The sequence below is a fragment of the Coffea eugenioides genome, chromosome 4, assembly GCF_003713205.1.
Source record: "Coffea eugenioides isolate CCC68of chromosome 4, Ceug_1.0, whole genome shotgun sequence".
Classification (NCBI taxonomy): domain Eukaryota; kingdom Viridiplantae; phylum Streptophyta; class Magnoliopsida; order Gentianales; family Rubiaceae; genus Coffea; species Coffea eugenioides.
The window spans coordinates 43,419,829-43,432,758 of NC_040038.1; the positions used below are offsets into that span (position 1 = coordinate 43,419,829).

The 12,930-nt window shown below is 37.4% G+C and overlaps 1 protein-coding gene across 1 annotated transcript; it reads left to right on the forward strand.

Annotated features, from left to right (window-relative positions):
• Positions 1-450: 450 nt before the first annotated feature.
• Positions 451-8,934, forward strand: LOC113768725 (protein EARLY FLOWERING 5). Its single transcript, XM_027313184.1, has 9 exons — positions 451-713; positions 1,885-1,978; positions 4,861-4,946; positions 5,704-5,753; positions 5,857-5,929; positions 6,012-6,093; positions 6,176-6,603; positions 6,879-7,397; positions 8,496-8,934. The coding sequence occupies exons 1-9, from the start codon at positions 633-635 to the stop codon at positions 8,709-8,711; spliced, it is 1,629 nt and encodes a 542-aa protein (XP_027168985.1). The 5' UTR covers positions 451-632; the 3' UTR covers positions 8,712-8,934.
• The last annotated feature ends 3,996 nt before the right edge of the window (positions 8,935-12,930 follow it).

Consider the following 12,930-nt stretch of genomic DNA (forward strand, 5'->3'; position numbering starts at 1 on the left):
TATATACCAGAATAATTGGAATTCATACCGAAAAGAGTTTTTATTTTTCAAAAAAAGGGATAAGGTGGGATCTTTTTATTTTCTTTCTGTATGTTTAATGGACCTCCCACTTATACTTAAACAAAAAAAAAAAAAAAAAGATTGCCTATCCGTTTAATCACATGTGTTGGGCCACTAATCATAAATAAGAGATAAGAGATACCATTCGTTGATCAAAAGACCAACATCCTGACCTAACCAGCCCAAGACACATACCTGTCCGTCCACGGTCAAACCCACTATTACTCTTTGTCTTAAATTTTTTGAAACAGTGTCCAAGCCCACTTTAAGTCGGCATCCTACAGAATATGGACTGGACCTCTCTATCTGGGCAGGCAAAGTGAATTATTAGTAGTAAATTAATGTTCCGATCAGAATCGCAGAAGCAGAATTTAAGAGAGAGAGAGAGAGAGAGAGAGAGAGAGAAAGTAGCAGCGAAGAGGAAGAAGAAGAAGAAGGCTTTGCAACTTTCATGCTCTGAAGCGACGTCGTCTGGGCAGTGTATACATATACCAGTAGCAAGGAAACTTGCAGAATAAATATACAGAGAGAGAGAGAGAGAGAGAGAGAGAAGGGGACGCCGGCGCGTAACAATGAAGACGACAAAAGGAGGCAAGGTTATGAACCCTACCGATGCTTACCGGAAAGAGCTTCGCAAGAAGGAGTTAAAACGGGTATGCTATACTATTTATCTCATTCTCTGTATTTGGTTTCATGTAATTCGTTTGTGTAATTTTGATATAGTTTCCTATGTATTAAATGTTGTCCGCTCGTCTTGTATGCATCAAATTTAGATTTTTGTGCTTACTTAGGGTTTTGGTGATTTATGCTGAATTTTTATTTAAATGAGGATATGAATTGGCAAACAAAGAGTAAAAAAAAAAAAAAAGCTACCTTTTTAATTATTATTATTTTTTTATTCTTAATTTTTTTGGGAAGTTGGGGTTAATTTGAGTTTAGGAGGTGATAGTGCATTTGGTTTGGTATGAAAATTGAATTATGACTAGATAAGAAAAGCTGTAAATGGCCGTGTTGGTTTAGAAAAATGTGATAAAAGTGGGACTCTAGTATTGTACGGCTGCTTAATCACTGTTGTATAGGATTATAATGACAGCAACTTACTATTTTCATCTTTGTAGACGTTTATGGGGCATAAATCAAGCTAAAATATTCCTTAGATATTTGGGAGAGGTGTAGAAGGTGTGAGGAGGGAGGGTATGTTTTGTAGTTGATCATCCTGTGGAAACAGTACATATTATTTAGTGGGCCAGGCAGGGCGGACTGCTGCTTGTGGAGAGTATCGACAAGCCGGCCTTTTAGACTATCACTAGCATCTAATTGTTGTGCACTGCTAAAGTGGTGATGTGAAGATCAACAGTAGATATGATGTCCCAGAATCTTGATAGAAAGGATAGCAAAGGAGTAATCAGAGTTCAGGGATAGAAGACAAGTTGGGTTCAATTTTCTAGAGGTGCATTTCATTAGGCAGTTTGATAGGTTCACGAACTACATAAGCGAGAGGTAATTAGTTTGAAGTGCAAGATTTAGTGGTCAAAACAACTAAGCTGCAGGATGCAGTGGATTGTTTTGCCGCTAGAAGCTAACTGTAATGTTCTGGCACGTAGTGTTCCTTCAACTTTTTCTAAAGTTCAGTTTTATGCGGTACAATGTAGCATTCTAGTTTTATTCAAGACCTCATAGGATTCGCTATAGATTATGAACACCTGTTAATTGCATGCATAATAATGGCCATCTATGTGCTGGCGCACAAATTCTTCTCTGTAACTTGTTCTTTTAAATATTTTATCTTCTGAAACTCATGTTCTAATTTTGATGCCTATGTAGAACAAAAAAGAAAGGAAAAAGGTGCGGGAGGTGGGGATTTTGAAGAAAGATCCTGAGACACTAAGGGAGCAGATATCCAAGCTGGAAGCCATGAGTAAGTTTGACTGTTCTTGAAATGGAATTGATCTTGAGGAGTGAGACTTTCTTATTTTCTGTGCAATTCATCTGGGGATTTTGGTGTCATGTCTTTTCTTCTTTTTTTGCAGCAAATTTTAATGGATGTGGGAATAACTGCATTTAGTTTTCCATGTTGTTTAGTCCTTAAAATGACTATCCAGAAGAAGTCAAATTATAGTATTGACGTCTAGTAAATACTAATGCAATCCTCTCAATAAAATTGAAATTATTGTGACTTGAGGGGCTTTTGTTTGACAAGTAACTTTTCCTGCAAAATTGTGTTGATGTAGAAACAAAGAACATTGCAGGTGCTTGGTTCCTCACAGACAATACATGCTGAGTTATTAGTTTCTTTTATTTTAATCATTTCGAAGGTTTTTTTTCCCCTTTCAACATCTTCGGTTGAGTGGTGGTTGGAACTTCTGAGCTTTTGATAACCATCAGTCGAAGTTTTGGTTGCAATTTAAATACTTGGGCTGTTTAAATCTTTCAAATGGATAAGTTAGACCAAGTTTATACTCCTATGCATGTCAGGAAGATGAAGAAAGGAAAGTGCTGTCATAAATTTACAAACACACCCTAATTTTAACATCAAGAACATATTAAGTGCACCTTTTGAGTTGTCAGATGCAGGTTATTTGGAAGAGTAGAACATATCTATTGACTACTTAGGTCATAGTTCTTAGTTAAGATATTCACTTCTTCTTCAAGGTCTTCCAATCTCTAGTTCATGTAGGGTGCTGCAGTAATGCAGAGCATGATGCCATACTGTCATTGTCTGGGAAAAGTTGGAGAGTGGCGGAAGGATAAGAGGGAATAAATTTTATTTGTGTGACTATTACTCGGCAAATTTCTTTAAATAATACTAAAAAAAATAAAAAGTCCCTCAAATGAGGCAAATGTAAAGGTTGTTCTCCAAATAAAGTTGCTACACCCCTGGTGTGCGGCAACAAAGGAAAATCTTTTTTTTTAATATATATATTTTTTGAAATAGACACTAAGGAAACATATTTTTGCATTTCGGTCCTTCAAGAAATGCAATTAAATTATTAAAAAATTTAATGTGAGAGTAGCGTGCAGCAACTCTCACTATTTAAAAAAAAATATCTATGTTAGAGTTTTTCCAAATACCAATAAAGGTTCATGTGATTTTCTATCTTTTATGGTTCTTTGATTTTACATTTTTACCTTGATTCAACCTGTAGCAACATGGTAGTATATGTCTTTAACAGCAAACAAGACCTCGGCCCCGCTTTATATATATTTATTATTATTATTTTTGGGTCCAAAGTCAGCTATTAGCTTCTAGCCAGTTGAGATACATATGGATCATTTTGTCATTCAATTTTACCCAGGCTCAAAAACTCTGGTTCTTGTTAATTAGTTGATAACCAATTGTTAATCCGTTTTACTTGTTACATGTTACAACATGGATATCAGATATTTCCAATCTGAGTTCTTATGTGGATTAAAAGTGGGACGAGATAAGCCTACACAGACACACTAGAATAGAGTTCATTATTCAGGGTTGATAGTTTTGCTGCAGGCCGTCTTCCAATTTTTGATCAATACATAAATTCTCTTTTAAACCCACACAAACACACTAGAACAGAGCTCATTATTCAGAGTTCGTGCAGTAATTTTGCTGAGCATTTCTTGCTCATATTTGATTTCTTTTTGCAGGATGAGAGGTCTGTAAGGTAAGGTAAGGCTTAAATTGTGATAGGGTCGTCAAAAAATATCACAATTAGAGTGTTGACCTCTTTTTTTTTTTTTTCAGTTTTCGTGGATGGGAATAGTCCTTAATTGTTGATGCTCGAATATTTTTTAAGTATTTAGTTTTTGGTAAATTCAGTGTTATAATCATAGTATATACCCTATTTTTCGTATTTCCAAATTAGATAAGCCTTAACAAGATTTGGGCTCAGGCCAACGGCAACCAGAGCAAGATCTAAACTCTTTCACATACTTTCGTTTTTTATGAAAATGTATTGCCAAATGGCAGAAACTTAGGAGGATTATTTCTCATTTCAAATTTCCCCAACATTATTCAGTCACCTGGTTGCTTAACACAAAAAAAAAAAAAAAAAAAAAAACAGTAAGATTTTTTTTTAAATTGTGAGAGTTTCTAACATAGATTTTTTTTAAAAAAATTGTGAGATAGTTTGCTGCAGCTCTCACATTAAATATTTTAAGTTAAGGACTGAAATGCAAAAATAAGTTTTATTATTTCCAAAAAAAATTAAAAAAAAAGAAGATTTTCCTTTGTTGCCGCACACCTGATGTGTGGCCACTTTATTTGGAGAACGACCTCCACATTTGCCTCATTTGTAGAACTTTTTATATTTTTAGTATTATTTAAAGAAACGTGCCACTATTACTCATTCAAAGAAAAGCCAGACGATACAAGTTTGATCATATCTAGTTTACAAACTTCATTGGGATTTCCTACTAAAGCCCTTTGATAAAGACTTGCTGTTTAGAAATATCTGTTTCTGCAACTATGAAACAATATTGGGCTACACTTGTTGGTTCATACTTGGATTTAATATCTTCTACTCCCAAATCAAAAACACATTTTTCAGTGGCTGTGGTGGTTTAGTACTTTGTGTTTCTTTCGGTCCTATGTGCTTCTTGTTTTGAAGTTATATCCTTCTTAAACTCTTGGCAATTTCTAGTTGATATTCTTTTCCTTGCCTTTTCCTTTTTGGATTTCTGGGGTTTTCAGTGTTTGTCTTGAAAAAGTATGCAGTGTTGGTCTTTGTTTTAGCCATGTCAGTGTATTTCAAAGTCCTAATAGCTTTTGATTGATTAAGTGCCCTGGCAGTGCCCTAAAATGCTTTACTGTACTCAATGCAGAAGCAGAAGGTGCTCTGGATAAAGCAAGAAAACACAAGAAGAGACAACTTGAAGATACACTAAATCTTGTTCTGAAGAAGAGAAAGGTGATGTTTCCTTAGGCATAGCATATGTAGTTTTCCATTATTCTGTTCATTGGAGCATTTATCTTGTCTCCGAGCAATAAATCTTCTTCTTTGACAGAAGATGGTATATTTGTTTGAAACATGGATACGAAGTAAAGTGCTTCAGTATGTAAATATTGATTTTTGATATAGTCATTACATGATAAATTCTATAGCTATGTTTTCATTCAATTGCTTGGCCTGGGTTTCTTTTGCCCTTCCTTTTGTCTCCGACTCTCCGCCCACAATGATAAAGCAAATAACAAATTTTTTGTCAAAAGAAAAAAAAAAAGGAAGCCTGGCAGGGGTGCTAGGCACCACTTCTCTTGCAGCCTCTCCTGCCCAGCACTCTCCTTCCAAGAAAAGAATGACAAAAGGAAGGCTGAGATAACTAAATCCTAATGAGGTCAGTCTCTAGGCAAGTGTTGTCAATGTTCCTTTAAGTTGTTCTTAGACTCTTTGAGCAGCACAAGAAAAGGGGACGCGAGAATATAAAATGGAGAAGAAAGTATAACGAAAAAAGCCCCCTGTTATGCTCCTGACCGTTTACTCAAGATAGGAAAATGGTCATCTACGGATTTGTTGCACTACTTCATTGGTTTGTTATTTATTTTGCACTGCATTTGAAACTGTCAATTCGTTCCATGTCAAGCAGATGTTGCTGAGTAGTTTGTTTAACTTTTTTGTTTGACTGGTGATTTACATATATTGAAGAGTGTTTTTTACATTCTTGGAGCAGGAATATGAGGATAAAGCAAAGGATAAGGGTGAAACGCCAGTGATGTTCAGGTGAAGACATTTTTCTCGTGACCTAACATTCAAGTTGTGAAGTTTGAATTTTTCCTGAATGCTAAACTATTCAAACTAATCCCTTGAATTATCTCTGCTGCAGCCATTTGGGACCTCCTCCTCGTAGGCGCTCCGCTGCAGAAGAGGAAGAAAGAGCGAAGCACCCAAAAGCTGAAGTAGTTTCTTTCTTGAACCAAAATATCTTATATGTTAAAATTTAGCTCTTCATCTGTCTCATTTGGCTGTCAATTGGTGCAGGATTCAGTTTACTATCACCCTACACTAAATCCTACAGGAGCTCCTCCACCTGGAAAACCTCCCATGTTTAAATCATCTGTAGGTGTGTATTTCAGTTTCTATTTTCTTATGAACTTGCTCTCTCTGTCTGTGTGCATCTAATAGTTATATATTTTGAACTACAGGACCTAGAATACCATTGTCTGCGGCCACATCAAGTGGTGCTGCATCTTCTTCAAACTCAGACTTGGATGATGCTGCTTTACCCATTCCTCCTCCACCTCCACCTCCACCTCTGCCTCGTACTGGTGACATGGACTCTGGTGATGCCTCCGAATTGCCTGCATCTTTGCCATTGCCACCTCCCCCACCTGTACCACCAAAGCCTCCAGTAACAGACTCCGGTACTTTGTTGCCGCCTCCACCTTTGCCACCACCACCACCTCCTCCTGGACCCCCTCCAAAGGACCAAATGGCTATCCGTTCATCACTCCCTCCACCCCCATCTCTCCATCAATCTGCTCAACCTCCACCTCCTGGAACTGGTGGAAGTGAGACGGAGAAAAGCCAGTTTGCAAAATCTGATGATCAAGCTTCACGGGATCCATTTCAGGTATGTCCTCTCTCAGAATATGTATTGGGGAAGTATTAGAAACATAATCAAACCATTATCTTTGAAATTTGTGAAAAGCATTGATAAAGAGTTTTGGCGTGCTTGTCCGATTTCATTGAGAAATGTGGAATGGAAGAAAAATTTGTAAATTGTAATCTTTTACTTGAACTTTTGTCACACTGGACATTACATTCATTTTCCTGATAGCTGATGTTTATGGACTGCTTTCTTGTGGTTTATGTCTATTGACTTGAAGTATTTGTTTCCTTTTGCAGGCAACAGCAACACTTCCCCCACCTCCCCCTCCTCCACCAATGGGTTTGGCACCAAAGATGGTCAATAATCAGTTGGAAGGCACATCTTCTGAATCTGATGCTAATAATCCTGGTTACGATCTGTCAAAAATGATTCCACCTCCACCTCCACCTCTGAGGCAACAGCCTCCACTGCCAGGACCTGCCATGGCTCCACCATTGCAGCCTGATGTTTTACCTCCAGGAATTTCACGATTTCCCCCACCGCCACCTCCAACAGATATGCGGCCTGCATTGCCTGGCAGCGGAATTGTTGGGCAACCTGCTCCACCTGGTGTTATGGTCCCAGTTATTGCAAGACCCTCTTTTGGACCTCCACCAATGATGAGACCACCACTTCCACCTGGTCCCTCACCTATTCCACAAGATGACCCTGGTGCTAGACTACCTGCTCCACAGAAACCATCATATGTTAAATCAGCTGCATCAACTGTTGTTAAAAGACCCCTAGCACAGCACACACCAGAGCTGACAGCCATGGTAAGTTAACATCTTTGCTTGTGTTGTGCATTTGCATCTGCAGCATATGCTTTGAAGTAATTATTGATCGCTGGTGATATGTCACTCCATTTATTTATCTATTAATATTTGAATAAGTATGTAATTTTGCCTGATGCAAATTGATTGAAGAATCCATGTATGGAAGAACTATCTTTAATTGAGCTGTCTGATACAACAACAGCTACAGAGGTTGAAATACAACGAAATTCTAGATTGTAAGAATAACCAATCATATCGTATCCATAAAGTAGCAATCACTCATTTGGCACAATCTGTAGAACTATCTTTAATTGAGCTGTCTGATACAACAACTCACATCTCCCTCTTATGTGGCTCCAAAATACTTGAAATTTGTTACTGAGCCAACTTCTTTTAAGCCATTGCATTTTTAGGCCAGATGTTTCCCTTGTATTACTTTGTCAAAGCTGTCCAGGCTCTTGCTTTCCTGTTTCTTGTTATTAGCAGTCTGTTTTATGTCATCCCATAGATGATGTATTTGGTCGAAATTCAACATGCTAAACTATCTAGTCCACTTGTGCCGTTTTATGCTTGCTTTTGCATTTTGTTGCTTTTAACTCTCTCTTATGTGTTTGCTTCTTTTCCTGTATTCCAGAGATCGATCTCAATTTTGGCTAAGCTTTTTTCCCCCCTTCCTAATGCAAAAATGTGTGGTGACGCTATTGCTGGTAATTTTATTCGTCAACATTGGTCAATTGAATGTGGATCAGTCTGCTCCTGCACATCATCTAATTAACTTGATTTAAGATATAAATGGGTGTTCATGGTCTGACTTTCCTTGTCATACAGCTTCATATGTAACAGGGTAGTTTGGTGCTGTAAACACAATTTTGAGTTGATATCATATAATCTAGCCCTTGTCGGTTAATCAGTGGAGTGCCTGCGTTCCCCCACAAAAAAAAAAACAACCTTGTTGTATGAAATATGATATTCTTGCAGTCTTCAGTGTAAGAATATGCCATCTTGTTCCTGATGATGTTTAGCAACCCCACTTACATCAATTGTCAATTTTTCTTCCATTTTCCTTTATCTCAGAATGTTCCTGCGTTCTACTTGCAGGTTCCTGCATCTGTTCGCGTCAGAAGAGAATCTGCAGCACCAAAAGCAAAGCCAAAGCCATCAAATACGACACCAGTGAACCACGCAGTGGCAGCTCCAGCCGAGACAAAGCAAGAATCAAGTGGCTCATCATCCGCACCGAAACCACAGAGCATTGACGACTCCTACATGGCATTCCTGGAAGACATGAAAGCACTGGGTGCTCTAGATAGTTGACCTGATTCAGCCATTTAAGGGATCAAAAGGAAAGAAGACAAACTAGAGTAGACAAACATGGGCTGTTAATTTTTCTGAGACCACTTTGGTGCAAGACATCATTCATTGTTCTTCATGCTCATTAATTTAATCTGTCCTTGATTGTCCTACTCTACAGTAGTACCTTGTTCATGATAGTGCATTTCTATGCCTTCAGCTGCTATATAATGTCATTTTTTTTCTCTTTTCCTCTCGCCTGTGGGGTAGTCCATAAGAAATTGGTAAATCGAATCACAGCCCGTCGGTTCTCTCGGCTCAGTTGGCCAACGTCTCCCTCCCGAGTAGGCTAGAGTAGGAGTAGATTAGATTAAGTTAGATGTGCTGTTACGGGAAAAAAAAAAAAAAAAACAAAGTCACGGATGACTTTGGTCACAAGTGCTTGTAACGTTCATATACCTTGGCAACACTTAACAGAAATGATGCAGCCTTTAAAACTGTCAATGATGAAATTATCAACGCACACTTAAATATTTCAAAAGAGTCATCCTGAAAAGAGTTTCGGAGTTAAAGTAAATTCTGGAATCGTCTGACTACTAAATATTATATTTCAAAAAAGCTCAGGCCAAAATCAAGGTCATTGGAAATATGAAAAAAGTTTTGGGAAGGCTCATGATGTCTCCTTTCTTTCTTTTTTTTTTACTTGGATCATTTTAAAATAAACGCCACCATTAATTTTTATTTTCTCTAATCACTGCAATCCCTGCAATCCGGCTAGCTTCGTCGTCGTTTTGGTCACCTCATTTATCAACTGACATGCATTCACGTAAAGTGGCCTTTCTCAATCTCCTATTTCAGCTTAATTGAATTTTCCTTCTTACCAAACAAAAGAAAAAAGATCTCTTATTTCAACGCAGCTGTTTGAATTTTGTAGTATTCGTCTTTTGCCCGTCACAAAGACGTTGATTTCGTCTACCAAGCACAAGGGGACCAATAGACCATAGTGGTATATACCTCCTTTGTGCCCCCACGTGAATGGGCTGGTGATTGGCGCCTCTTCCTCAGGACCGTTAGATCCTGAGGCCGAACCTCCGCAGCAACATCGGCTTCTCCGTGCATCTAACGTGCTAGGTCTGGTTGGGGCGCTGGGCCGGGCCGGAGTGGGATTAGTCGGGCCACCTTTACGGACTTGACTCGGACACCCACTCCGTGGACAAAAAAAAAAAAAAGTATATACCTCCTTTGACCCACTAGAATTATTAGACCAAACAAAGGACAAAAATAAAAAATAAAAAATAAAAAAAGAGCCCCATGCTTTCAAATTCTTTTTATGCCCTTTGTAGACTCGCTTTTTCTATGGGCTTATTCCCTTTTAAAAGGGTTGTGGATTCATCAGTTTACTACTATGCCTTTGTGCATCTTTATCATCTAATATACTATTACATTAATCAATCATTCCAATAATGGTAATAGATACAACGATAAACTAGTATTAATGGAGGGATTTTTTCCCTTTTTTCCTTCCCCTAACCCCCCTTCTAATCCCTCCCTATCGCCAAATTCGGCGGTTAGGTTTGAACTCTGATCTGTCAAGTGGGACATCAAATTACTCGTCAATAGCCCTAACGACTATTAATCAATTATATTAACTTATGCTTCTTAATTTAATTAGTATGAAAAAGATGTCTGTCTATATTCACGGGATGGAGGAGTATTTCATTCGTTGAGCATGCCACCCATAGCAATAAAAAAAATTTTATTTTATTTTCTAAGCTTTTCGGTGGCATGAGACAGTCCAAGGTTGGAAAATAAAAATGAAGTGAAGCTGCATATTCAAAATTTTTTATCCTAAAAAAAAAAAAGTTTCTATCAACAAAAAAAAAAAAACATCGTACTTGTGAATTTTATGTAACTAAAGGGTATATTAGATAATTTACAAGTAAGATCGATGGAGTTAATTTCGAAGTTAGTAGACCCGGATGGTCAAAAGGGCAAATTCCCAAATAAATTTGTTTGAAGGGGTGAGGTGCAAATTGACTCCGCCTGTTGCTCCGCGTATCCTGTATGAATATGTTTTATTCACTTAAAATCTACAATGAACAATTTAATAGTAAGTTGTAAAAAAACAAATATAAGCATATACTAAGGAGTCCAAACTCCAATAAGTAAACATATATTCTATTTTACAATACTTAATTTGTCTATGAGATTTTTTTAATTCTTTCTGGTTGGGTTCCCTTCCATTCCATCTAGTCTTCATTTATCTGTTTATTAAATTATATCCTACTTATTGAAGCTTTAAAAACAGGTAGGTCCAGACAACATCTCCTGCCTCAATCTATTTGTTACTAATTACACTTGTGAAAAAATACGGCTGTCAGCTTTATATTGGTCAGCAGATTATTATACTTGTGTTCAAAAATCAATTTCACAGGCTTGTATTTTTACAATTGGTTTTGAAGTGACAAGATATATGTTTTCAATTTCAAATCTTTATAATAAGTTTCATATACGAAAGACTTTGTCAACTTGACTGAATTCAATGTGTGTGTGACAAAGATTTAAGGGGAAAAGAGTGATGAGTCTCATGAGCCTCACTCATCAAATTTTCCAGACATACATTCATTCATTCATTCATCTTGACTGCTACAACCTTACAACTACGGGGGTGGCAATCGGGTCAGATTAGGGTTGGCGGGTCGGGTTGAGCCCCCGGGTATAACAGACAACCTGTTGGCCCGAGCACGACCTGTCGATTGGAAACGGGTCAGGATACCTGACTCGAACCCGAAAATTTCGGATTGGACCTGAAACATAATTTCAATTTACTAATTTACTACTGTAGTTTCTGATAGAACCAATTTCGTACAAGGCTAATTGCACGATCAAGTAATGAAAATCTCGATAAAATAATCCCAAATTAGATTTGAAATAAATTAAAACTCTGTAAAAGTATTTTATCCCAAACCAGATCTAACATAAATTAAGATACTAGAAAAATAGAAAATAATGTAATATATCATTTGTCCAAATATAATAATTCTAACTTCACACAAGTTAAACAAATTCATTTGTGATTAAGTGGTTAATGCCTTTGGAGAAAAAAGAATAACTTAGTTTAGTTAGATAAAATATTTTTATATTTAGTAAATTATTTTTAATTCATAAACGGGTTATCGGATCAACCTGTCGGTGACCTGAATTCAACCTTTTTTTTTTCGGGTTCATTAGGTTTGACTCGATTCTGACCCCAACCCGTGTTATCTCAACCCAAACCCATTAATTTCGTGTTAAGTTTGTGTCGTGTTTTTAAGCTGTGTCGAAAATTGCCACCTCTACCTACACCACAAAGTAAACTTCTTGCCTCATTGATGAGCATGTCATGACCTGTCGTTTATTTGTCTCTTACCCAACAGTAGTACCCGTGTGGACATAAAATCTGGATAAAGCGCATAGGTATGATATATACTGACTTAATAATAGAAACGACAATTGGAATTATGTGCGACTGACTAACTGATTGTTGTGCTTTTTACCGAATATAATGCACATTTATATAATTATAAATTTTATCGTACTCATGAATTTTATTAATGTACATATAAATTAATGTACATGTCATTTCATGAGGACACACGTTACACCGTTCACGTGTCACTCTGAGCGCTGCCGGGCACTGTTCGCTACTCAATCTAATAGCCACTGTTCATGCCGGTAGGGTCGCGCTCTTCCGAGCGGCCAGTGGCCTTCGGCCACGTGGCAAAAAAATACGGCGGCCCACCAGGATGAACAGTGACTATTGGGTTGAACAGCGAATAATGCTCGGCGACGCTCGGACCGACACGTGGACAGTGGAAGGGGAAGATCAGTTGTATATAGAAGAAGTGGACTGATGAGAATGATCCCAACTCCACCGGGAACCGGTAGATATATATATCTATATATATATATATATGATTGGGTCTGTAAATGAAAACGAAATTGTGAAGAAATACAATAACTAATCAAGAAAAAATTGCACTAAACTCAACTAGACCCCGACTTGTACGGTTGTAGTAATACCCTGTAACATATGCATTTCTTTGTTGGATAAATTATTATGTCATTTTCCCCACTTCTGCTTCTCTACTAGTAGCAAGTCCAACTGGCCAATTTATTTATCATGATATGCAGAATGTTTTTCAATGCATTCAATCAAATCTCATGATATTGCAGTTAATGAATGAATGTAGGCTCTCAACTT